Here is a 22,687-nt window from a genome sequence, read left to right as displayed (position 1 = left end):
GGTGCTTCTGTTTATGACCACAAGATTACATTCCATTAAAATGAGAGGACATGCTCTTGGATGTAAACAACTGCTACTAGCAAAAATAACTCAAAAGTTTTCAGAAACAAAACACTCAAGATTTTGAATGATCTTTTACGTCTGCCGCAATCAAAGTTATCAGTTTAGCTACAAGTCCATTTTCTGGTGTCCTCAAAAATTACATGATCAAGGCAAAAGTGAAATTAATATTTTGAATTCCAGTTATTAATGTCCATCTCCCTCAGAAAAAAGACAAGTGTGTTGTAGAGATGTTTGGCCACAGAGTCACCATTCAGAAGAACGATTGCAGTAGAATATCTAGGTCTTACGGTATTATAATACCTAGGTCTTATAGTATAGTGCTTTTCATAAATTCCAGCCAACTGAAGAACTAGCAAAAGCAATGTTATTGTGTGCCTTTTTTCTGATCTACCAATTCCTCCCATCCCAGATGCCTTTGCACATTACTTCTGCAAGAGTGCAGAGGTGGTGTGGGATGTGATTTCCATTCCAGGGCCCGGAGCTCAAGTGCATGGTGCATACTACACATGCCCTGCCCCTGAACACTCGCTTGGCAAATATATAGGTGTAACAATAAGTCAGAATTTGAATCATGATTTTTTAGCTATTTATCTGAATATTGTATTCTACAGAGGATACGTTGAAGGGAATCTGATCACAGAAGCATGTATAAACATTCACTTTCAGCTTTGTTTCTGACAAAGCCTCAGTGTTATCCTGCCATGGTTCCTCATGGGAACATTATAAATTACTGCTCATTTTATGGAAAGAATAAAAATTAAACATCAAACGTAACAAAGATAACAAAGGACGATAGCGTATGAGTGATAAACAGCCACCCTGCCCAGTTTAACAAGTAAAGCATACTTACATATAGTCATTATATGCCAAGCACCTGCAGGTAGGAACACCCATGTTTACTTCCACCCATTTATAAAGGTTAAACAGTTCCATACTATGTAGATATAAAATGGTTTAAAAAAAAAAAAAAAAAAAAGTCATGAAGAATTGTAATATAATGTCATGGGAGGGGGGAGGGAGGGCGTGAGAAGGCAGGATGAGAGAAACCCAATCAGTTTTCAGAGCCACAAAGAAAATTTAGTTGCAACTTTGCTATTAATACCAACATTAGGCAACTGTGATATCCTGAGTGAATAAGGATATACATCTGGCTATCGTGAATACATCATGATCTGAGATTTAAGCCTGCTTGCATCACTAGTGAGAATTAAGTCAAAGCTCAATGAGTGAAGCAGCTTGCATAAGTAGTATCAATGCATTGCATATGTAAATTTTATGGTGAGTATGGTGTAAATGCTTACCATGCAGGCTTCTCTTGCGTGATGTACTGATGGATCTTTTTCTAGGACTGTTTTATAATCCTCCAGGGCTTCATCTAGTTTTTCTGTTTTTTCATATAGTTCTGCTCTCCTCAGCAGAGCTCTGATATAGTTAGGATCTAGTTCGATTGCTGGAAAATTAAAACGAAGTGTCAAGTATCAGAGGGGTAGCCATGTTTGCCGCTTTTACAGATCCAGACTAAGAGACCTGTAGCACCTTATAGACTAAACAGGTGTATTGGAGCATAAGCTTTTGTGGGTGAATATCCACTTCATCAGATGACGTGCATCCGATGAAGTGAGTATTCACCCACGAAAACTTATGCTCCAATATGTCAGTTAGTCTGTAAGGTGCCACAAGACTCTAAAAGTGGTATGTTTTTATGGAATGTTTCTACACCCCCTCAAATCAATGGTTAAGTGAATACATGTATCTTGAAGTTAATTAATTTTTTATTTATTAAAATCAAGCATAGTACAAGTTTAATATAAGATATATCTTAATGTTGGGGGACAGGATGGGACTATATTCTGCATTTGCAAGGGAAAGACTCAATTAAAGAGGGTTCTTTGCATCTCCATGGCCCTGTCTACAGGGGAGGTTTAAATTCAGAGTTTTGCACACTGTTATTCGATAGCATGCAATAACTGCATACATATGGCCCACTGTTTTCAGATTCAGAACAGATTAATGTGTCTACACAGCAGCATGGACTTTATGCAAAGTAATTGTGCAGAATTCTGGGCAGGTATCCCGTGGTGCTTTGCCTCACTGCTGTGCTCCAGGCATCCTGGAACTTTTCTCACTGCACATGTGGGACACATAGCAGAAGTCATAGGAAGGGACCAGTACTTGGGGTATTTATATTACACATAGTAATTATTCTGGACACTTCAGATATAATATGCAGAGTGAAGCCAATATAGTACAAATACAGGATCTAGAAGATAAAAGGATATCACTTTTAGACAGAGATGCAGAGGTTGAATTTATCTTCATCTAATGGTGTAAGTCAAAAGTAACTCCACTGAAGTGCTTCTGAATCTACACTGATAACAGATTAAAACTGGTTCAGTGCCTATAAATGAATGGTTAGACTGTTTCTAGAAATTACAAAGAAGCACGTAGATTCAATGTATGCTTTTTCATCTCCTTATTCTCTTGACAGACACAACCATGATTACTGGTGCAGCTGGGACTGAATGCTAAACAGTTTGCTTCTGTACAACAGTAACCTGCTAATAAACAAGCTCTCAAGACATTCCTCCACCCAGTTTTCAATATAGGAAAAAGCACCTTTAAAAAAAAAAAATGAAAATAAATTCTTAATGCAAGCAATGCAGCCCAAAATATTCTAGCCAAAACAGCTTGTTTCTTCTTTATAGAGGGACAAGGACAATGCTGCAGTCAGCAAGATGCAGGTCGGTGTGAATTGCATTGCTATGCTCTAAGTGTTGCATTGCAGCTTGTGAGCCAAGCCCCTAGAGACTGTCAAATGATGGTAAAGTTTAAATCTTGTAACGCTGCACAGCTGATTGATTTCCTTTCAGCCAGTACAAAATTAGCAGAAGCATAAAAAAAAAAAAAAAAAAACTGCCAAAAAAAACCCCCCAAAAACCACACACCCCAGAAAGTCAAAGAAAGCAAAGTGGTACAAGCCAGCTAAATTTTGCTACTTTCAAAAAGGCAAGAATACTAGTAACGCTTACTAAAAAATGCTTACTGTATAAGTAGTGATAGCACTCAGCCACTGAATTAGTTCTCCATTTGGTAAGGCTGGACTTTTGTCCCAGCTGTTATAAAGAGTATAACACACATCCAAGACCAGACATCTGGGGATTTACATGTGGGTGAGTGGGTGGATGCAACAGTACACTGCTGAACAGATTTCATCCAGAGCTGCAGAGTTAAAACTAGGCAGCATGGGAATCAGAGAGCATGAGGTCAGCAATAATGTAAAAGACTTAGACAAAGGGATTTGGTGCCTTTAATTTCAAGGGACCACATATAATTCCTTGCACTTCAAGGTTAAAACTCTTGAAATTTGGAGAGCTGGGTTGGGTTTATAAGAGATGGGGCAGGAGAAAGGGCAGCTTCTGTAATAAAGATTTTGCTACTATCACACTGCAAACACCATTCTTATTTGCAATGGTGAAATAAGATATTTCAGGTAGCAAAAGCCTGACAACCATTATATAAAGTTAATCCAAGATACCTGCCCCTATCACCATGACCTCCCTCTGAGGGTTTGTTTGTTTGTTATTTTATTTTATTAAAGTTGCCTTGCCAAAAATTGCAGCCCTACTGAGTGGCATGATTTCTGCACCAATGTCACTGCGCAACAGCAGCACTTGCAGAATCAGGAAAAAGGATCATACCTTTGCTGCAGTCACTTAGGGCAGCTTCTGTCTTGTCCTAAAACAAAAATCAATAATGTTAGGTTTGTTTACACCATTTCTAGTCAGATAACTGAATACATATTTATAGGTGCCAGTTGAAAACGAATACATTTGTAGAGACCCATTAAAAGCCTTAAATTACATTAGTAATATGCTAGAGATGTCTAAACCAGAAAGAGGCCAGCTTTCCATGACAGTGTTAGGGGGCTTATTCCTTCACCCACTTACTTCCCTGGTCCTTCTCACATGAACAGAGAGCAACAATACCCGAAGTCCAAAGGTGCAAACAATTTGATGTTTATTGGGGTGAACTTCCAGCAAGCATGATTCCAGTTTCCTTCCTTAGTGTCCCCCTTCCCAGCTCTGACACCACAGAGGCGTACCTGTGTCCCTGTTCCCATTTGCCCCTTTAGCTAAACATGATTCCAATTTCCCCCCCACACCCTCACTCACTTCCTGATTGACTGCAGACTATATAGTAAAACTTGAGTTCTGCTTAGCTATACCTTAACCAATCATTTTACTGAAATTTAACTAACCAATCCTAACACATTGTAACATGATTATTTAGCCAATTATATCCCACCACCTTAATTAGTTTACACCCAGCAAAATTAATTATACAGCAGACAGAAACAATCACAGAATCAGACAGATATTATGCAGACAAACAATAGGGAAATGGGGACTACAGTGATAGAACAAACACTGAAATGAGGATTTCACATCCCAGTTATTGATAAGTGAGTTCTTGCCAGACAGGATGCTATCAAACTAAGTTTCCTTTTACATTTTCTAGGCACTTCCCTTTTTCTGGAGGCGACAGGCATGATCAGGACAGGACTGTATTCCTAACAGCTCAATAGCACCTTATTTCAATGTGACTAGTTTGGAATGTGAGGATGTGACCGTTCCCTTCCCAGCTTATGGCTGCCTCTGCTGTTTAGCCAAAGATCTTAGCCTAAGCACAGGGCCTCAGACTGTCACAGTAAGAGAAGGCCCCGGCAGACAGTGATTTGATTCTCTCTTTTATACCTCTATAACTAGCCAAGTGATAAGAATACACCTAAATTCTTAGAGTATAGGCCTTTACAGACAGGCCTGAATATCTCTATCTTAACAGACAGCGGCTGGTGTCAGTCATGTGACTGCATACTCATCTAATTTGCGCTCAGCAGCTCACACAAGGCAGCGTGCAACAGCTGAGTAGAGGCCTGCATGAGTGACTCAGCCTTAAGTGTCTACCACACATCTCCCCACCTTCTGGGATCTGGTCTAGTTGCTTGAGGGATTAGTGCTGAAGCCATAGGCCAACACTTCCCCCATACTCCCAACTCAGTCTAGATCAGGGGGTCCCCAATGCAGTGCCCGTGGGCGCCATGGCGCCCGCTGGGGCATTTTTGTGCACTTGCAGGACACCCCGCCACCAAGAAGCGTTGCTGTTTATTGGCGGCGGCGCTTCTTGCAGCTGCCACTTCTTGGCGGTGACGTGTCTGGCGCCCGCCACAGTCTTCTGGGAATAGCTCTAGGTTAGCCAGCCTGCTCGCAAAGATGCTCTTCCCTCTCTTCGTAAGGTGGAGCCCGTCTCTGCCCAGCACTCCTCCTTCATAGAACACCATCCCATAGTCAAAGAATCCAAAGCCTTCTCTCTGATACCACCTGCGTAGCCATTCGTTGACTTCCACGATTCGACGGTCCCTACCCAGGCCTTTTTCTTCCACGGGGAGGATGGACGAGACCACCACTTGCGCCTCAAACTCCTTTATCCTTCTTCCCAGAGCCACGTAGTCCGCGGTGATCCGCTCAAGGTCATTCTTGGCAGTATCATTGGTGCTCACGTGGAGAAGCAGGAAGGGGTAGCGATCCGAGGGCTTGATGAGTCTCGGCAGTCTCTCTGTCACATCGCGAATCTTAGCCCCCGGCAAGCAGCAGACTTCTCGGTTTTCCCGGTCAGGGCGGCAGGTAGATGACTCAGTCCCCCGGAGGAGAGAGTCCCCGACCACCACCACCCGCCTCCTTCTCTTGGGAGTGGTGGTCGTGGAACCCTCCATCTAGCTCTGCATGGCTCCCAGAAGCAGCCGCCAGGTCCTTGCGGCCCCTAGGCACATGGGTGACCAGGGAGGCTCTGCACCCTGCTGTCGCCCCAAGTGCTGTTAAAGTGCAGGGCCCATTGGCTGGGAACCACGACTTATGGGAGCTGCGGGGGTAGCGTCTGTGGGCGTGGGGGCAGCATGCGGAGCCTTCCTGGCCGCCCATGCACCTAGGGGCTGCAGGGACCTGGCGGTCGCTTCCTGGGAGCTGCGGTAAGTGCCGCCGGGAGCCCGCACCCTGAACCCCAACCCCCTACCCGAAGCCCCCACCTGCACCCCAAACCTCTGATCCCCGGCCCCACCCCAGACAGAGCCTTCACCCCGCTTCTACACCCCAACCTTCTGTGAGTGAGGGTGGGGGGAAGAGCAAGCAACAGATGGAGGGGGCATGCAGTAAGCAGGGATGGGGCTTCAGAGAAGGGGTGGGACGGGGAGTTCAGTTTAGTGCCATTAGAAAGTTGGCAACCCTAATAAGGAGACATCATACTAACTGTTTTATCCAACTCATTTTATTCTCCTTGTATACTTTGGCAATTACTGGATTAGTTCTCCAGTGACATGGATTTTTAACATCTGGATTGTGAGGATAATTTTGTCTTTTATAAATATGCTCAGACAGCAGGTTCATGTTGGAGAGGCCATTGCAGCAGCTGCTAGAGAGAATCTCATTTTATTCTCTGCTTTAATAGTCTGGTAGTATAAAAGTAGTCTAGGTGATTCTACTTGAGCAAAAATGCTCAGCTGACTTTCTGGCACTTAATTTCAAATATACGACAGAGTACTTGAATATTAGAGACTGCCACAATGTTTTCTATCCCCAATTCGATCCCTGCATGTTGGACAGTCATGCAAGTTTTCTTCAGGTGTTGTAAATAACTGGGGTTCGGGGGGGAATGTGTCTCTATTCCGAATACATTTAAAAAGCAACAGAAGGAGAAATTGCTTCCTACTCCTAAATTCTTGATTCTGTTTGTTAAGCAGTCAGAGGTTATTTGGCAACATATACATGCCCTGAATAGGAACAGTGTTGAAAATTGTACAAGCTTTTCTATGACACATGGTATTCATGTGCCTTAGACAATTAATTTAGACCCACTACTTCCCTGTGGAGCACGGAAGTATTGCTGAATGCTCACTGTTACGTCCTGCACCAGTTCCCACCGAGGTAGGTCAATGGAGGATTGGGCCAAAAGAAATCTGATGAGGTTCAATAAGGATAAGTGCAGGGTCCTGCACTTAGGACGGAAGAACCCAATGCACAGCTACAGACTAGGGACCGAATGGCTAGGCAGCAGTTCTGCAGAAAAGGACCTAGGGGTGACAGTGGACGAGAAGCTGGATATGAGTCAGCAGTGTGCCCTTGTTGCCAAGAAGGCCAATGGCATTTTGGGATGTATAAGCAGGGGCATAGTGAGCAGATCGAGGCACGTGATCATCCCCCTCTATTCGACATTGGTGAGGCCTCATCTGGAGTACTGTGTCCAGTTTTGGGCCCCACACTACAAGAAGGATGTGGATAAATTGGAGAGAGTCCAGCGAAGGGCAACAAAAATGATTAGGGGTCTGGAACACATGACTTATGAGGAGAGGCTGAGGGAACTGGGATTGTTTAGTCTGCAGAAGAGAAGAATGAGGGGGGATTTGATAGCTGCTTTCAACTACCTGAGAGGTGGTTCCAGAGAGGATGGTTCTAGACTATTCTCAGTGGTAGAAGAGGACAGGACAAGGAGTAATGGTCTCAAGTTGCAGTGGGGGAGGTTTAGGTTGGATATTAGGAAAAAACTTTTTCACTAGGGGGATGATGAAACACTGGAATGCGTTACCTAGGAAGGTGGTGGAGTCTCCTTCCTTAGGAGTTTTTAAGGTCAGGCTTGACAAAGCCCTGGCTGGGATGATTTAATTGGGGATTGGTCCTGCTTTGAGCAGGGGGTTGGACTAGATGACCTCCTGAGGTCCCTTCCAACCCTGATATTCTATGATTCTATGGCATAATTCTCACAGGCCTAAATGGGAGCAAGATAAGGCACTAAGGAGTTTTCCTGGCTGGCTCCTCACTCATCTCCATTACCCTCTTTTTCACCACAGTTCTGCAGCAATTTTGGCCGCACATTTATTGTGATGAAGACCATCATACCCACACCAAAACTTCTAATGGATTTTTTAAAAACTGGATAGAGGCACAGTTCCCTTGACTAGTTACAAATTATACAGTTGATTTGGTTCCCCACAACAGATTTTCTGCCAACAGTTATGTTTGTGTCTCCACACCTACCATGCTGCTTAAGAGTGTACAGTGCATTCTGGTAGTATCTGGACAGCTACCCCATAGTGACTAAGCAGGGGATAGAGCAGTGGCCCTCAACCTTTCCAGACTACTGTACCCCTTTCAGGCATCTGATTTGTCTTGCGTACCCCCATGTTTAACCTCACTTAAAAACTTCTTGCTTACAAAATCAGACATAAAAATACAAAAGTGTCACAGCATATCCTTACTAAAAAATGGCTAGCTTTCTTATTTTTAGCATAGAATCATAAAATAAATCAATTGGAATGTAAATATTGTACTTCTATATACTATACCAGTGGTTCTCAACCTATTTACAACGTGTTACCTGGGCTGCAGGTTGAGAACCACAGCATGGATAGAAGTGCCCATACCACCTGCCCCAAATCTCCACCAGTATTTCTACTGAGATGGACCAAAAAAAAAAAAAAAAAGAAGTGAATAATAAAACCTGGAATCTATGACTTAATTCCTTCAAGCTCATTCATTGACTATTGTATATATTCACAATACTCTGAAAGTACATTCACCTGTTTCATTCTTGCAGCAGCTCTGTTTGAAAACAAAACAGACCTGTCTTTTTGGTAGCAGGCTGGGCAAACCTGTACAGCTTTTGTGTAGGAGTCTTCTGCTTCCCCATATTCTGAAGATTGAAGAGAAAAAACAACAACATTCATTGCATTTGCCAGTAGAATTAGTGAGAGCCACATAGCATAAACTCTCTGGAAACATATTCCTCAATATCTGAAGCAACATCAGTTTTACACCAAAAGCAAGACTCAGTCAGCTGCTCTCAGAAAAAGTGTCCTGCTGAATTTGCATACATACCAATGACAATAGTTTTGTCATTTTAAACCACCACCTCTATTGGAATACTAGCTATGTTAAAATGCCAAGACCTGGTCCCAGTACTACAATCTCTAGACTTGTGCCACTGTTGTGCAGATTTTAATTCATATGCCTTACTTCCAAACTTTGCACTTTCTTTGAAGTTAAAAAGTGAAGCAAAGTCTCAAAATAAAAAGAAATGTTTTTCCTTAGTTGAAGCCAGCCCATAACGGATCTGAAAAATCATGACATGACATCAGCACCTCCTCTCAGAGCCTAGAGAGGAATCCTGACATGATGAGAGATGCTAAACCTCTTTAAAGAACAGTTCTTCTCTAGATCATGCCTTGAAGATACACCCATATCCAAGCTTAATACAGCAAGGGGGCAAGTGAAGGAAGGAGATACCTGTTATTAATCACTGTCAGATTTTCAAAAAGTAAAGGACACAGCAGGTTGGTTTTTCCCCCCTCCTGTGTATTCCAGCAATAAGTTTTCATTACACATTATGTCACAAAGTTTCAATCATCCGGTACAGAAAGCTCTCTCTAGTGAGCTGTCTTGGAAGCAAACCACCATCTAATTGTTGGCAAGTATCCATTTCTGTGGGATCATTACTCTAATAAGTATATTAATGATACTTTCCTTTGGTGTGCATTGCACCAAGTACTTCTCTAGCATTTATTGTTGTCAATTAGATCCCCCTCCTCCTCTTGGGTTGCTGATCGTTTTGTGGGAGGGGAAGAGAGACTCAGGGGTGATGGAAAAATATAATCTATTTTAAGGTTTGCCACAATGTCTAATTTCAGAATTTATTATGTTAAAAGAACATTAACCCACCTCCTTTCTTAAACTGCTCATTTCCTTTCTCCTTTAACGTTGTGCTCTCCTTTCTTCTTTTCTGCAACAGATCAGAGAATTTCACAGTGTCTCACAGGATTTAACTGAAATGAACAAGTGGGTCAGCTACAGTTCTGCATTACTATGAAAGAAAATCAGAATGAAAAGTAACCAGGAGAATCTGACAGCTACAAAGGTGTTGTCTGTAAACAGTTAATTTATTATTATACATACTGGGTGTATCATCACACTGGATAGGGGCATAAAGGGCTCTGATTTATAAACTAAAATATACACAAGGGACTTTTTTTAATTAATGTTTGCATTTTGGCATTTACCGTTTGCTTCCTCTTTTGGGACAATAGAACCTTTCCAATGCCATTTAATTTCATTCCATTCAAACTGGCTACATAAGATATGTCTAGACAGTGAAGTCCTGCAAGTTATTATTTGAGACATCCTGTCCAAGAAGTTTATAATCAGCTGGCTGTGAAGCCTGATGAGGAGGGTCTAATATTGATGGGATGCAAAAAGTGCACTTCCAATGCAGCAGACACAACAGACTAGTTCAAATGTGAGGATGTTGTTTTGGAATAGATTTATTATGCAGAAGGATTGGTTAACAGAACATTCTTTTTTCTCTAGTGAAAATAATGTAGATGTCAGGCACTACGAGCAGCTACAGGCTGAAAAACGGGTCACTGGCACAAATAAATGGGCTTATTAAGGGAAGAGACACACATCTTCTCCTTGCTGGATCTCTTAGCATTGCTCACAGATGACTAAACAACCAACCATCAAACCCAAAGGCTGGGAGAAGGTTCCATTAGATAGTGAAAATTGCAGGAGTGTGTTTTCAACCATGAATATCTTAACAGCACTGCTGGCATAAGTGATGTTGGCATGAATGCCTTTAGCTAACACTGCAAATAGAGAAGGATGTCACCAAGCCGTCACCAAATGATCACTAAGGAATACTTGGCACACAAATATAGCTCATGGAAATAAAAACAAAATATCATAGGGTAAGAGTACAAGGGACCTAAGATTCAAGAGAAAGTGCAGCTCCTTATTATTTCTGTGGCAAGTGATCATTTTGACCATTGATTTCTCACTCATATGCACGTGCACACATGGAGCATTCAAATTTAAAGCTTATAAATTACAGCTTATTGAGTGATTAAAAAGCCAACACTGGGGAAAGGAGCAGTTTCCTTCCATACAGATTGTGTAAATCAAAGATTAATGCAATTATCAATATCACACAGAACATCTCCTTGGAAACAGCTAAATATAGTAGTCGGTGTGGAGAGCTGCATCGTTTCACATTTGTGCCAAGAAGCAAACCCAAATTCAATACAAAGAGAGGGGTTCTTTCTACTGTCTGCTTTACCCTGGGAAAATAGTTCTCCCAACCACAGACACCACCATGATAATCCAGAAACCACAACAGTTTTCACAGAGCAGATTTAGGGGAATGCCACACAGTTTTCACATCACAAATAAGTTCTCTTGTTCTGAACCTTTGGATACAAGTTCAGGTACCAAAAAAACCCAGCTTATCCACTCATCACTGGATGAAGTGTTCTCCCCAATGATCTACTCTACCATTGACAAACCCCATGCATGGCGAGATACTACAGGCATTGGATTATGAGCAAATACCTCCATTGTCTTTCAAAGGTCCATAATGGAGAAAAGCCAGTTATAGACAAGGCCTTATGCAGCACTCCAGCATGAAGGCAAGGAGAACATTTGGGCACTTAAATAAAGTAAATTGGCATATAAGTGTATAAATGCCTTTTCTACATTCAGGAGTTGGCTGGCCTATTTAGACAGCTACATTTGAAGGCTGAGCCCAGTCTTAGGGGAATGCTAATGGAACAGCAGCACTTTCAAGGTCATTTCCTGATGTCTGGATGCTGCATAGAAGAGAAATGTATATTCTCTACCGTACATGCTTCTTGCGGAGAACAAAACAAAAACAAACAGATTTTACAACAGTGAACAAAATATTCAGGTACCAGTATGTAACAAGCTAGCGGTGTTTGACTAACCCTCACTGTTAGGAGGGGACAACCCTATTGGAAAAGATGAAGCTGTAAGCTTCCTGCTTTTTACACTGTACTTCTAGCTCAGATGAGTAACAACTGCAAAGTGACTGGTCATCACTGTGATTATATCAGAACTGTTTTGTGACCCACCAATTTTATTTCCATTATAAGTGGAAAAAAATTTTAAGTGACTTGTCCTTGGGACACATTTTGCAGAATGTCACCCCACTGCCTTATTTTCAGAGTGAGATTTAAGTAGCTGCAGGGCAGATTGCCTGTTCTTCAATCAGTGACAGAAGTGGGTCAGAATGGACTTTCAGAATGCTCTATTAGGAAGGGGGTGGCACCTTGTTTTCCCTGAGGCTTTATTAATATGTTCACTGAATCAAGTATAACTGTTCTGCCTTACACTTCATTATGTGGTGCTATTTATAAGAGAGAAATCCAAAGGTCCGTTTTCTACCCCGTAAAAGCCTATGAACAGGGAAATTATGAGCCAGGATAATAATACACCAGGGTCAGAAATTTGCTTTTTGGATGCATGAACTGACTGAAATTTAAAAGAAAAAGCCTACTGAAGATATTAAGTTAAATGCGGTTACTTCTCACAAACTAATCAAGTGATCCTTAATGTTAAGTAAGGGCAAAGAAAGACCCTGATTAAGAGAGGTTTATGAAAATTGGAACTGAAAATGTAGTTACGATAGTTAGGGTAAATTGGTCTGGCAATCAGCAAGAGAGACTGAAGATTAAAGACTAACCCAGAGTAATGGGGAAAAAGTCATCTTGGCCTCCTGACAACAGAGTACAAGCCCAACAGAAAGACCATCGGAGTGTCTCATATGAACTCCGCTACTTTGTCAAGAAAAAAAAAAAATATCAAAAGTTAAAGTAAGCTAATTTGCTATTGAAAGAAAACAATCTATGCTTCTTTACTCTTTATTCTGCAAGTGATCAGCTTTATAAAAATGCATAAGCAGCTAAATCTCTACATTCATCATTCAGCTGTCACAGTTAACAGACACCTGTACTGCTAGCCTACAATACTCCCCACTCAGCAACACTCCCCCCCACTCAACTCCTCTGGCTTTTTCTTATAGATTTTATTTGATGGATTGATTTAGCCTTAGTAGTATACTATACTTGGATCCATTTTTGCCAAAGGCACAAGAAGAGCATGTGCTCTCCCTCTTTTCTCTCTGAGGCTATTCGTACAACGTGAAAATATACTCTCTGGTAAAGTCACTAAGTAGCAATTGCTTACACTGAATGAGGTTCTATCACCAAAGAGTATAAAAAAGTCACTTATGTTGTTAAGGAAATATAAATTTCTCAGCCTCAAATTCCATTTCCTGATTGTAAATCAGTATTTAGCAGCTGTCTGCTTCCCCCTGCAGTCTTATAAAGTCATTGCTACATCACAAATCCAAGCATCTGTTTCACCTTAGGAGTATGGCAGTCAGGTCAATCCCAAGATTTACTGCAGTTATCAGCAATAAGAATTGTTACACTGACAACTGTGGAGGCATGTGCCCTCTGTTTATTAACAGATCAGATATATTAAGTATCTTCTCGCAGCCCTATCACTGGTCATCTCCTGGATGTGCTGCTCACAATCCAAGCATGAGAGGATAAGCTCAGTCTCCATCATGCCCATTAAATCCTTGGCTTCTCTGTTGACAGAGACAATCAGAGTGCCAGTTAGCATGAAATACCGTGGTGATGAAGCAAACTCTCAGAGCTGTAAAGTAGATTTTCAAAAGGGAGCACAGCAGCCACCTCACATCAGCATACAAGAGTTATAGACTAAGTTTCTTACTTTTGTGTGCCGAGTGTCTCAAGCTGGTAGAAACTGTACTTTCCAGAGAAGTGGGGAAAAAAAAAAGAAAAGAAAACAGAAAAAAATAGACTAAATAAGTCATCTAGGAATGCTGAAAAAAACAAACAAGTAGTGACAGTAACCTGCTATGGGCTATGTTTAATGACTTAGCACTGACAAAATAGTATTAATACAATTTATATTTCTTCATCTTTGTGAAATATAACCACCCTCCCCCATAAAATGTACATGGTATTTAGTGCCCTATTTTAATCAACAAAATCATTTACTTCATCATCTTTCTCCCCAAGCCTTGCTTGCCACACTTAAGGGTAGATTTTCTAAGGCACACCTAAATTAGAAAATCCAGCCCTTTTCCCAAGATCAACTGCCTGGAGAAATAGCAGCACAGGTATTCTCCAATAAAGGAAGTGACCACTGCTATAGGGTAAATCAATTTGAATTGTGGACTTCTGTGATCAATATTTTCTCCCATTTGACCAAAGCAATAGCATATTCTGTAATACTGCTGTCCAAAAACTGCACTCGATGCAAAGTTTAAGAATCTGAAACGCCTTCCAAAATTTGAGAGAGATGAGGTGTGGAGCATGCTTTCAGATGTCTTAAAAGAGCAACACTCCGATGTGGAAACTACAGAACCCGAACCACCAAAAAAGAAAAATCAACCTTCTGCTGCTGACATCTGACTCAGAAAATGAAAATGAACATGCGTCGGTCCACACTTCTTTGGATTGTTATTGAGCAGAACCCATCATCAGCATGGAATGGTGGTTGAAGCATAAAGGAACATATGAATCTTTAGCGCATCTGGCACGTAAATATCTTGCGACTCCAGCTACAACAATGACAACTGGCATTCTCAGCACTTTCAGGTGACATTGTAAACAATAAGTAGGCAGCATTAACGCTTCTGCAAATGTAAACAAACTTGTTTGTCTGAGCGATTGGCTGAAAAAGAAGTAGGATTAAGTGGACTTGCAGGCTCTAAAATTTTACATTGTTTTGCTTTTGAATGCAGTTTTTTGGTACATAATTCTACATTTGTAAGTTCAACTCTCATGAGAGAGATTTCACTACAGTACTTGTATAAGGTGAATTGAAAAAATACTATTTTTTTTATATACAGTGCAAATACTTGTAATAAAAAATAAATATGAAGTGAGCACTGTATACTTTGTATTCTGTTTGTAATTGAAGTCAATATATATGAAAACATCCAAAAATATTTAAATAGATAGTATTCAATTACTAAATACTGTGATTATCGCAATTAATTTTTTTAATCTTGACAGCCCTAGTAAAAATATATCACCACTGCCTAGATCTTGCACTTCTTACCAGTAGATCTCGAAGTGTTTTACAAAAAAGACAAGTATTGTTATCCCCATTTTACAAATTGGAAAACTGAGGCACAAAGAGGGGAAAAGAATCATGCAAAGTCACCCAGCAGGCCAGTGGCAGAAGCGGGAACAGAATCCGGGTCTACTGAGTCTCATTCCAGTGCTCTATCCACCAGAGCTGTCTCCCTGCCCCAAGGATCTCATGTAATGACATATGTACAATATGAAGGCAAATTAAGAATAAGGGGATTTATTATATTTTTGCCATATTTCAATTAAATCAGTAAAATGTCACCAAAAATGAACTAACAAAGACTTGGTTGCTCACTCAGCTCTGTGTTCAGTTGCCCTCAACTGTACATATTTTTCCCCATCATTTTCCACTTACAGTAATAAACAGCAGAATACAATCAGGACCTTGGCAAGACCATCCTCCCCCACCCCAACACACTTTTTTTGGGGGGCGCACATTGGTATTCAATTTAGTTCTGAAAAGAAGACAGGGCCAGGCATAGATCAAAACCTGTGGTGCCAACTAAGAAAGAAGCAGCTTGCTGCTTAAAACAAAACAAAAAAAAAAAAACAAAAACACTCCAAAAAATAAACACCCCAATTACAAAACCCTTCAATATTTATCTGTAAGATAAACTTTGTTGTATAACAGCATCCACATCCTAATCCAGACAATATTCATAGTACTAATGTACATCCTTCTCTTGCAGTTTCACACAACTCCATACCTTCCTCTTCTTGCATGCCAAACAATCTCATTCTCCTCCTTCAAACCTCTTCTCAAAATTTACTTTGAGTTTTCTGTTCAACCCTACATATTCATTTTCACTCTTATACCTGATCACTTATATTGATCTCTCTCCATCGGAAAAAAAAAAAAAGTTACACAACCTCCTTCCCCTGTAAAATAATGCTCTCTCAAGAGTAGTAGCCCCTTCCCTTGTCATCTGTTGTGCCTCCTCATTGAGCAACTTTGACATTAACCATGATCTGTTATTCAGCATGTTAACTGTAATTTAGATTGTAAACATACTTTGGACAAAGAACAGTGTCTTCTTACATCTGTAAGAATGCTGCATATACCTAGAAAGTTGTAAAAATAAGTCTGCTGAAGGAGCCTTTTTACACAAATTAAAATGAATCAGAATCACGCGCTTCCCAAGTTTTAAATAGTGGATTACTATACAGAAAAACTGAGACATTGCTGAGAAGCGCTATTAAAATTAGCTCCCTAACTAGACAGTCTAATCAGATTTGAAAAGCATGAATCAGTACTTTGAGAAAATTTTAACTATTTTACAGTAGGCTTACAAATTAATCATTTCTGGAATGGTGTAACCAGGCTACATAATAAGCTAACAGAAAGAAAGGCTATATGTCCTAGCACGTCAAAACCAAAGAATCAGAGTGCTCATAAAGCAATTTTATTTTTCAGTCTTCATTTTTTCAAACAGCAAAAAAAGTGGCTCATGAAATTATTAAAGTATATTAGATAACTTGACTCCTAAATCCTTTAGAAATATTTAAACTCTTTGAGCAGTATCATTTTTAGCAAAAATCTCATCACGTTACTGAAATGAATATTGTTAGTTGAACCTTAACTTTTAAAAACAAAGATTTTTCAAGTTAATATTAATAGAAGCCTATTCACTGGATTTTTTTTTAATTAAAAATTTCCCAGAAGAAAAAGCAATTCAAACCACTGCTGTATGGTACTAGGGAATGAGAACCAAATAGAAACTGATTAGTCTATTTCCATTATCCAAGATGAATGAAATGCATGTAAGCAAGCAGCATAAATAGTGCAAAGTGGTTCCACTCCCCCCACCCCCAACCTAATTTTAATAATTGGAAGGGATTCAGTCAACTTTAAATCTAACTGAGAACTTGCTTTAAGAAATCTGCTAGAAGGTATTAAAACTGTTCTGAATCCCTATGCCAGATTTTAGTTTTATAACCACGTTATCTTATTTTGCATGGTGCTTTTCTCCACCCTGTCGCTGATCAGGGGTTAACTGTCTAAACAGGGAGAAAACAGTGAAAGTGCTGTCAGATGCACAAAATAAAATGGCGGGGGGGACGGGGACCCAGAAGAGATTGCCCCCCTCCCCCCCCACAGTCTCTCTGTTATAATCTAAGTTGTTACTTATACCAAAAGTAGGTAAAAAATGTACACAGAAATCTGATTTTTTGGAGGGGGGCTTGACATCATCCCTTTAGGGTATTCTTAGTGATAGATAAAAAAAAAAAAAAAGTGAATTTTAACTTGCCAGTTTCTTTTTAAAAGTTTAGTAGCATTAAAGATAGTGTCCATAAACTTCATTTGCACACTGGATTAAATGTATAAAAAACAAAAACAAAAAACAAGGATCAAAAAGAAAAAATATGTTTAAAACAGATATTAACAAGTTAAAAAATTCGAATGTAATCTCAATAAAAAGTTACCTGTTTTTCTTCCTCTGGCATATTTTTTTCCAGTTCTAATAGGTATTCTTCATCTAATTCTGTCTGTTTCCCTATGGGATCCTCACTGTCGTCTCTCTCCTGTTCTATTCCTGGTTCCTTTACCTCAAAGGACTCATTACAGTCATGAAAACACTCATCTGCTGCTCTAGCCTCTTGGGCAGAGGAATGAAGATCTCCCCGGTCCAGGCTTCTTGGAAGATGTGCATCTTTGGAACCAGCTGTCAAAGGACTGGTGTTCTCTGATGACTTCTGATCAGAAAGCTTTAAGCCATGGAGCAATTCTTCAGGTGGACTGGATTCTCCAGTTTCTTCCATCTTGAGATCTCCTGAAGGGTTAAGCTTTTGAAAATAAGGGAGAAATAATAATCCTCAGTACTTACAGCACACAATCACAAGATCTCTAAGTACTTCATACATTTTAGTTTACCCTCACATGGCCCATCTCTGAGGTAAACAGTTATCTCATTTTACAGACAAGGAACTGAATTCAGCACAGCATTTAAATGGCTTTCACTTGTTCAACTCAATCTTGTGAACGTTCACACATGTGAACAACTTTACTCACAGGAGTGCTTCCCAGTGGAATCTACACAACCACTCCAACAGGTAAAGTTATGCCTGGGAGTAAGTGTTCAGAGAGTGGGCCCTAGCTCATCACTGCATTGTGACAACTCCCTTGCACACACAGCAGTCACTTGCCCCTCCTCTCTCACAGCATCACCGTCTCCTGGATGCCTGCCAAGCTCCTAGACAGCATCACCACATAGGGCTCCACCCGAGCCAGGCTTCCCCACCCATTCTCCCCTGCCACTTAGCACAGCATCCCTCACCCAGGCTCTTCTCTATCTTCCTGATCATATGTTCACACAGACCCATTGGTGCAGCAGCCCCACACTTATCTCCCTCCCTGCCCCCGCGTCCCAGGGGCCCCCAGGTCAGCATTCCCCCACATGCCATCCCCCCAAACACCCCCAGATCAGCGTACCACCCACTTCGCGCCCCCCAGCACCCCTAGGTCAGCATTCCCCTCACTCACACCCCCTACCCCCGAGTCCCAGGCACCCCCAGGTCAGCATTCCCGCCCACTTGCACCGAGCTCAGGCCTCCCCGCCCCATGAGAGCAGCCCTAGAGCGAGAGACACGGCCGGTACCCCGTCCCCAACAGACTTCAGCAAGGACCGGCTCCTCTTCCACTCCTGCAGACGACCGGCCTCCCCTCTAATCTCTGACCTTCCGTAGCCCAACCACTTCCGGCCCCTCCCGGCCAATAGCAGCTCAAGGTGTGGGGCTTGCTGGGAATTGGAGTCTTGTGATGACCGATGAGGTAACAGTAACTTCTAGTAAGGGGCGGGATCTGTAGGCATTGAGGGCGGCAAGGGGTGGGACTAGGGGTCCTGTGCATCACCCAGTTTAGACGTTCCCGCTTGTGACAAAATATGAGATGGCGACTGAGGCTGTCCGTACAGAATGTTTCGGGGCGCCATCTTGGCTTAGGATTGGGATGGGAGCGGCCATCTTGTGTTACGGCAACACGAGACGGCTGCTGCGAAGGGAAGTAGTGAGTGGCGTGCGCTGCATTCGCCAGGCGCGCTCATGCTGCTGCCGTTCCTGTGCGGGCTGCCTTGGCGTCTCCTAGTCCAGAAGAGACAGCCTGAGGACCAGGGCTGGCAACCCCCAGCCTTCGCAAACAAGGCACCAAAAAGTCATGCGCGCCAGTTAACTTTAGTTATTAATTTTAGCTTCTTTTTAATTTGTCTTCTGGGTTTTGAACCTTTGGGGTAGGCTGAGATAATTTCAGAGTAGCAGCCGTGTTAGTCTGCAGTCGCAAAAAGAACAGGCGTCCTTGTGGCACCCCAGAGACTAGCACATTTATTAGAGCATAAACTTCCCTGGGCTACAGCCCACTTCATCCGATGCATAGAATGGAACATATCGTGAGACGATAAATAGATATACGCATACAGAGAACATGAAAAGGTGTAAGTTGCCATACCAACTCTGAGAGGCTAATTAATTAAGATGAGCTAGTATCAGCAGGAGAAAAAAAACTTTTGTATTGATAATCAAGATGGCCTATTTCAGACAGTTGACAAGAAGGTGTGAGGATACTTAACATAGGGAAAGAGATTCGATTTGTGTAATGTCCCAGCCACTCCCAGTCTCTATTCAAGCACAAGTTAATGGTATCTAGTTTGCAAATTAATTCCAGTTCAGCAGTTTCTCGTTGGAGTCTGTTTTTGAAGCTTTTCTGTTGCAAAATTGCCACTTTTAAGTCTGTTACTGAGTGACCAGAGAGGTTGAAGTGTTCGCCTATGGGTTTTTGAATGTTATGATTCCTGATGTCAGATTTGTGTCCATTGATTCTTTTGTGTAGAGACTGTCCAGTTTGGCCAATGTACATGGACTCACAGGTACTCGGGGTGGTCAGGCTCCTGGGACGGGGGTCAGCTCTGGGCCCACAGAAAGGGCGGGGCTGTGAGCAGAAGGGGCGGGGCTGGGGCCAGACTCCACCAGGCAGCCCTTCCGTGCTGCCCAGCCTGTGCCCCCTGGGGCTCTGGCAGCGATTTAAAGGGCCACTACTGGGAACCCCGGGCCCTTTTAAATCACCAGGCCCCAGGGTAGCTCCCCCTTTTGCCCTCTCGCCATCAGTGGCTCTGCCGGTACAGTACTTAAAGCGCTGCCATTGCTTTCTTACCAGTACACCGTACCAGCCCACTTTCACCTCTGGGGACAGAATAAAAGTGTGTAAAATAGTGAATAGAAAAGAGATGGTAGTTTGGGAGCTTCTTTCTCACAACACCAGAACAAAGGGACATTCAATGAAATTAAAAGATTGAATTCAAAGTTGATACAAGGAAATACTTTTTCACACAATGTGTAACTAAAATGTAGAACTCTGTCACAGGATGTTGTTGAGACCAAAACCCTAGGAAGACTTGAAAAGAGATGACATTTTTGTGGCTAAGATGAATATCCACAATTAAATAGTTAATGCTAACAAAAGTTTTGGAAAGGATATTAAACCATGTGCTTCAGGGTTTAAACCCTCTCCAGCTAGGATTAGGAGCTTTCTTGCACTTTCCTATGAAACATGTGGTCAGAGACAGGATACTGGATGAAATGAACCATGAGTCTGAGCCAGTCTGGCACTTGCTATCCTTCTATCATTTTTCTGTTGCTCAGACAATACACTAATTATTCCAGAATAAAGTGACTTTTATTCCAGAATTGTGTCCACGGGGCAAGCTATTGTAGAACAGCTATTGCAGAATAGCTTATTCCTGAGGCACGCTGTCCACTGGTTAGGGCACTAGTCTGGGATGATAGGGATCTGGGTTCAATTCCCTACTCTACCATAGATTCTCTGTGTAATCTTGGGCAAGTCATGTAGCCTTTCTGTGCCCCACCTGTAAAATGGGGGTAAATTGTATTTCACCTTATAGGGGTGTTGTGAAGATAAACCCTAAAGATTGTGAGGTTCTCAGACGCTACGGTGATCAGGATCATGTAGTTACAGTAGAGAGATTCTGGTCAATTTTCCTTTGTAGACAAGCCCTTTGGCTTGTCCTTGACTGATTTTTCAATCATGTTTAAACACAAATTGACTGCAGCCAAACTGATTCCTAATACAATTCACCTGACTGATACCAAGGCAATGTTTTCTTCTTAAAGCCCCAGTTCTTGGAATCATGTCATTATGTGGAATCTTGGCTTCCATAAAAAAAAAAGTTTCCAATCTTTATAGTAGCAGAGAAAAGCTGGAAAACAAACTCTAAAGGCTCAAATCCCAGAAAACAGATAGAGACCCCAAACGTATTATTTTAAAAAATCATTAGTTTTAAGCCAGTGTCATGGTTTTTGTAGGCCACACTCTCTGAGTGCTTGGTTTTGGATAGATTGTGTATTGATAAGGTCACACTGTACTATAACAGTAATGGACTCCCCCTCCCCCACTAGTTGGGTTACAGGTGGGTTTAGTTTGACAAAAAACAGAAGAATAGTAAGTGAAAAGGTGTCCTTTGGAGAGGTGGTGCTACCTGTTGCCAGCTCTAGGGGAGGCAGGTGCTGCTGTTTAATAGCTGCATTAAAGTTTGCTTTTTTTTTTTTTTTGGACAATGTCATCTCACATTATTAATTCAGATGCTATATTATGAAACTAGGCTTTAAAGAGATGGAAGACAAGTGGCAGAGGAAAGCTGACTGCATGGCAAAGTGTGGATGTTGGGGGGTGACAAGACAATAAGTTATATTATCGCAGTTCCTGAGGAAATTACACCTTTCACCCCGTCTAGTCTCTTTAAGGACACACCCCCGCCCAGGTCTGAGGCCTGTAGCTGTCACCTTTCTTGGGGAGCAGATGGGAGGATTCCACAATTCAGTTCTTACACAGTGAGGATTTAGGCTGCGGATTCCTGCAGTTCACTGTGATTATCTCAGCAAGTCTAGTTCAGCACCTACAGTCCTGTTCTGGCAGGGGTAGTGACAGGGTTAATAAGTGTCCAGCCAGCCTTCATAAAACAAAGTATTATTTATTCAGAACAAAAATATTTAAGAGGACAGTATCTTGAAAAGAAGCAGCTTCTATGCATGTCTGGCTTACCAAGTATCACCCTGGAGTCCAGGCTGGCTTCAGAGTACTACAGGGCCTGTCTCTGGGTCACAGTCTCAGGTCAGTTCTTGTTCTGATGAAAATACCCTCTCTCCAGGAGATCACTTTATATAGTTTACAGTTTTGTTTGTCAGTCTTCTTGGACCTGGTCAAATCATGATATGCAATTTCCCGTGGGACTTCTCCATACTTGTTACTGCCTAGGCATTTGCATTAATTACCTCCTTCCACCCCGGTCATTTTAGTTCCTGCAGGAAACCCTGTAATTCCCCCACTGAGTCAGGAATACAATCACTATTCCATAACAATACATATAAACATTTATAAAGTTGATACAATAGTCTTTGAATGCACCATGCGTCCTTAGTAGCAGTCACAATGAGACTGGTAGACAAGAACATAACATCTGTTTCCTCCTTATCCACACGGCTCGTTACCCTGTCAAAGTGGGATATTAGATTATTTTGACATGATTTGTTCTTGACAAGTCCATGTTGACTGTTACTTATCACTTTATCTTCTAGGCGCTTACAACTTGATAG

At 41.7% G+C, this 22,687-nt stretch overlaps 1 protein-coding gene across 2 annotated transcripts in view; it reads right to left on the bottom strand.

Moving 5' to 3' along the window:
- Nucleotides 1–18,840, bottom strand: part of TTC1 (tetratricopeptide repeat domain 1) — a 44,595-nt gene extending 25,755 nt beyond the window's left edge. Inside the window, exons 1-6 of one of the 2 annotated variants that reach the window (XM_084636529.1) lie at nt 18,704–18,840; nt 17,516–17,875; nt 9,825–9,885; nt 8,687–8,799; nt 3,762–3,798; nt 1,365–1,513 (exon numbers count right to left, since the gene is read on the bottom strand). In XM_084636529.1, coding sequence (XP_084492655.1) covers nt 1,365–1,513; nt 3,762–3,798; nt 8,687–8,799; nt 9,825–9,885; nt 17,516–17,851 — 696 coding nt within the window. In that variant the 5' untranslated portion in view covers nt 17,852–17,875; nt 18,704–18,840. Of the gene's footprint in view, nt 1–1,364; nt 1,514–3,761; nt 3,799–8,686; nt 8,800–9,824; nt 9,886–17,515; nt 17,876–18,687 lie in introns of both variants that reach the window. The other variant, XM_084636530.1, reaches the window with a different exon arrangement.
- Nucleotides 18,841–22,687: the final 3,847 nt, after the last annotated feature.

Source organism: Lepidochelys olivacea, assembly GCF_965140295.1.
Source record: "Lepidochelys olivacea isolate rLepOli2 genome assembly, chromosome: 8".
In the NCBI taxonomy this organism is placed as follows: domain Eukaryota; kingdom Metazoa; phylum Chordata; order Testudines; family Cheloniidae; genus Lepidochelys; species Lepidochelys olivacea.
The sequence above is the reverse complement of the archived record's forward strand: the minus strand, read 5'-3'. Positions and strand labels throughout refer to the sequence as shown.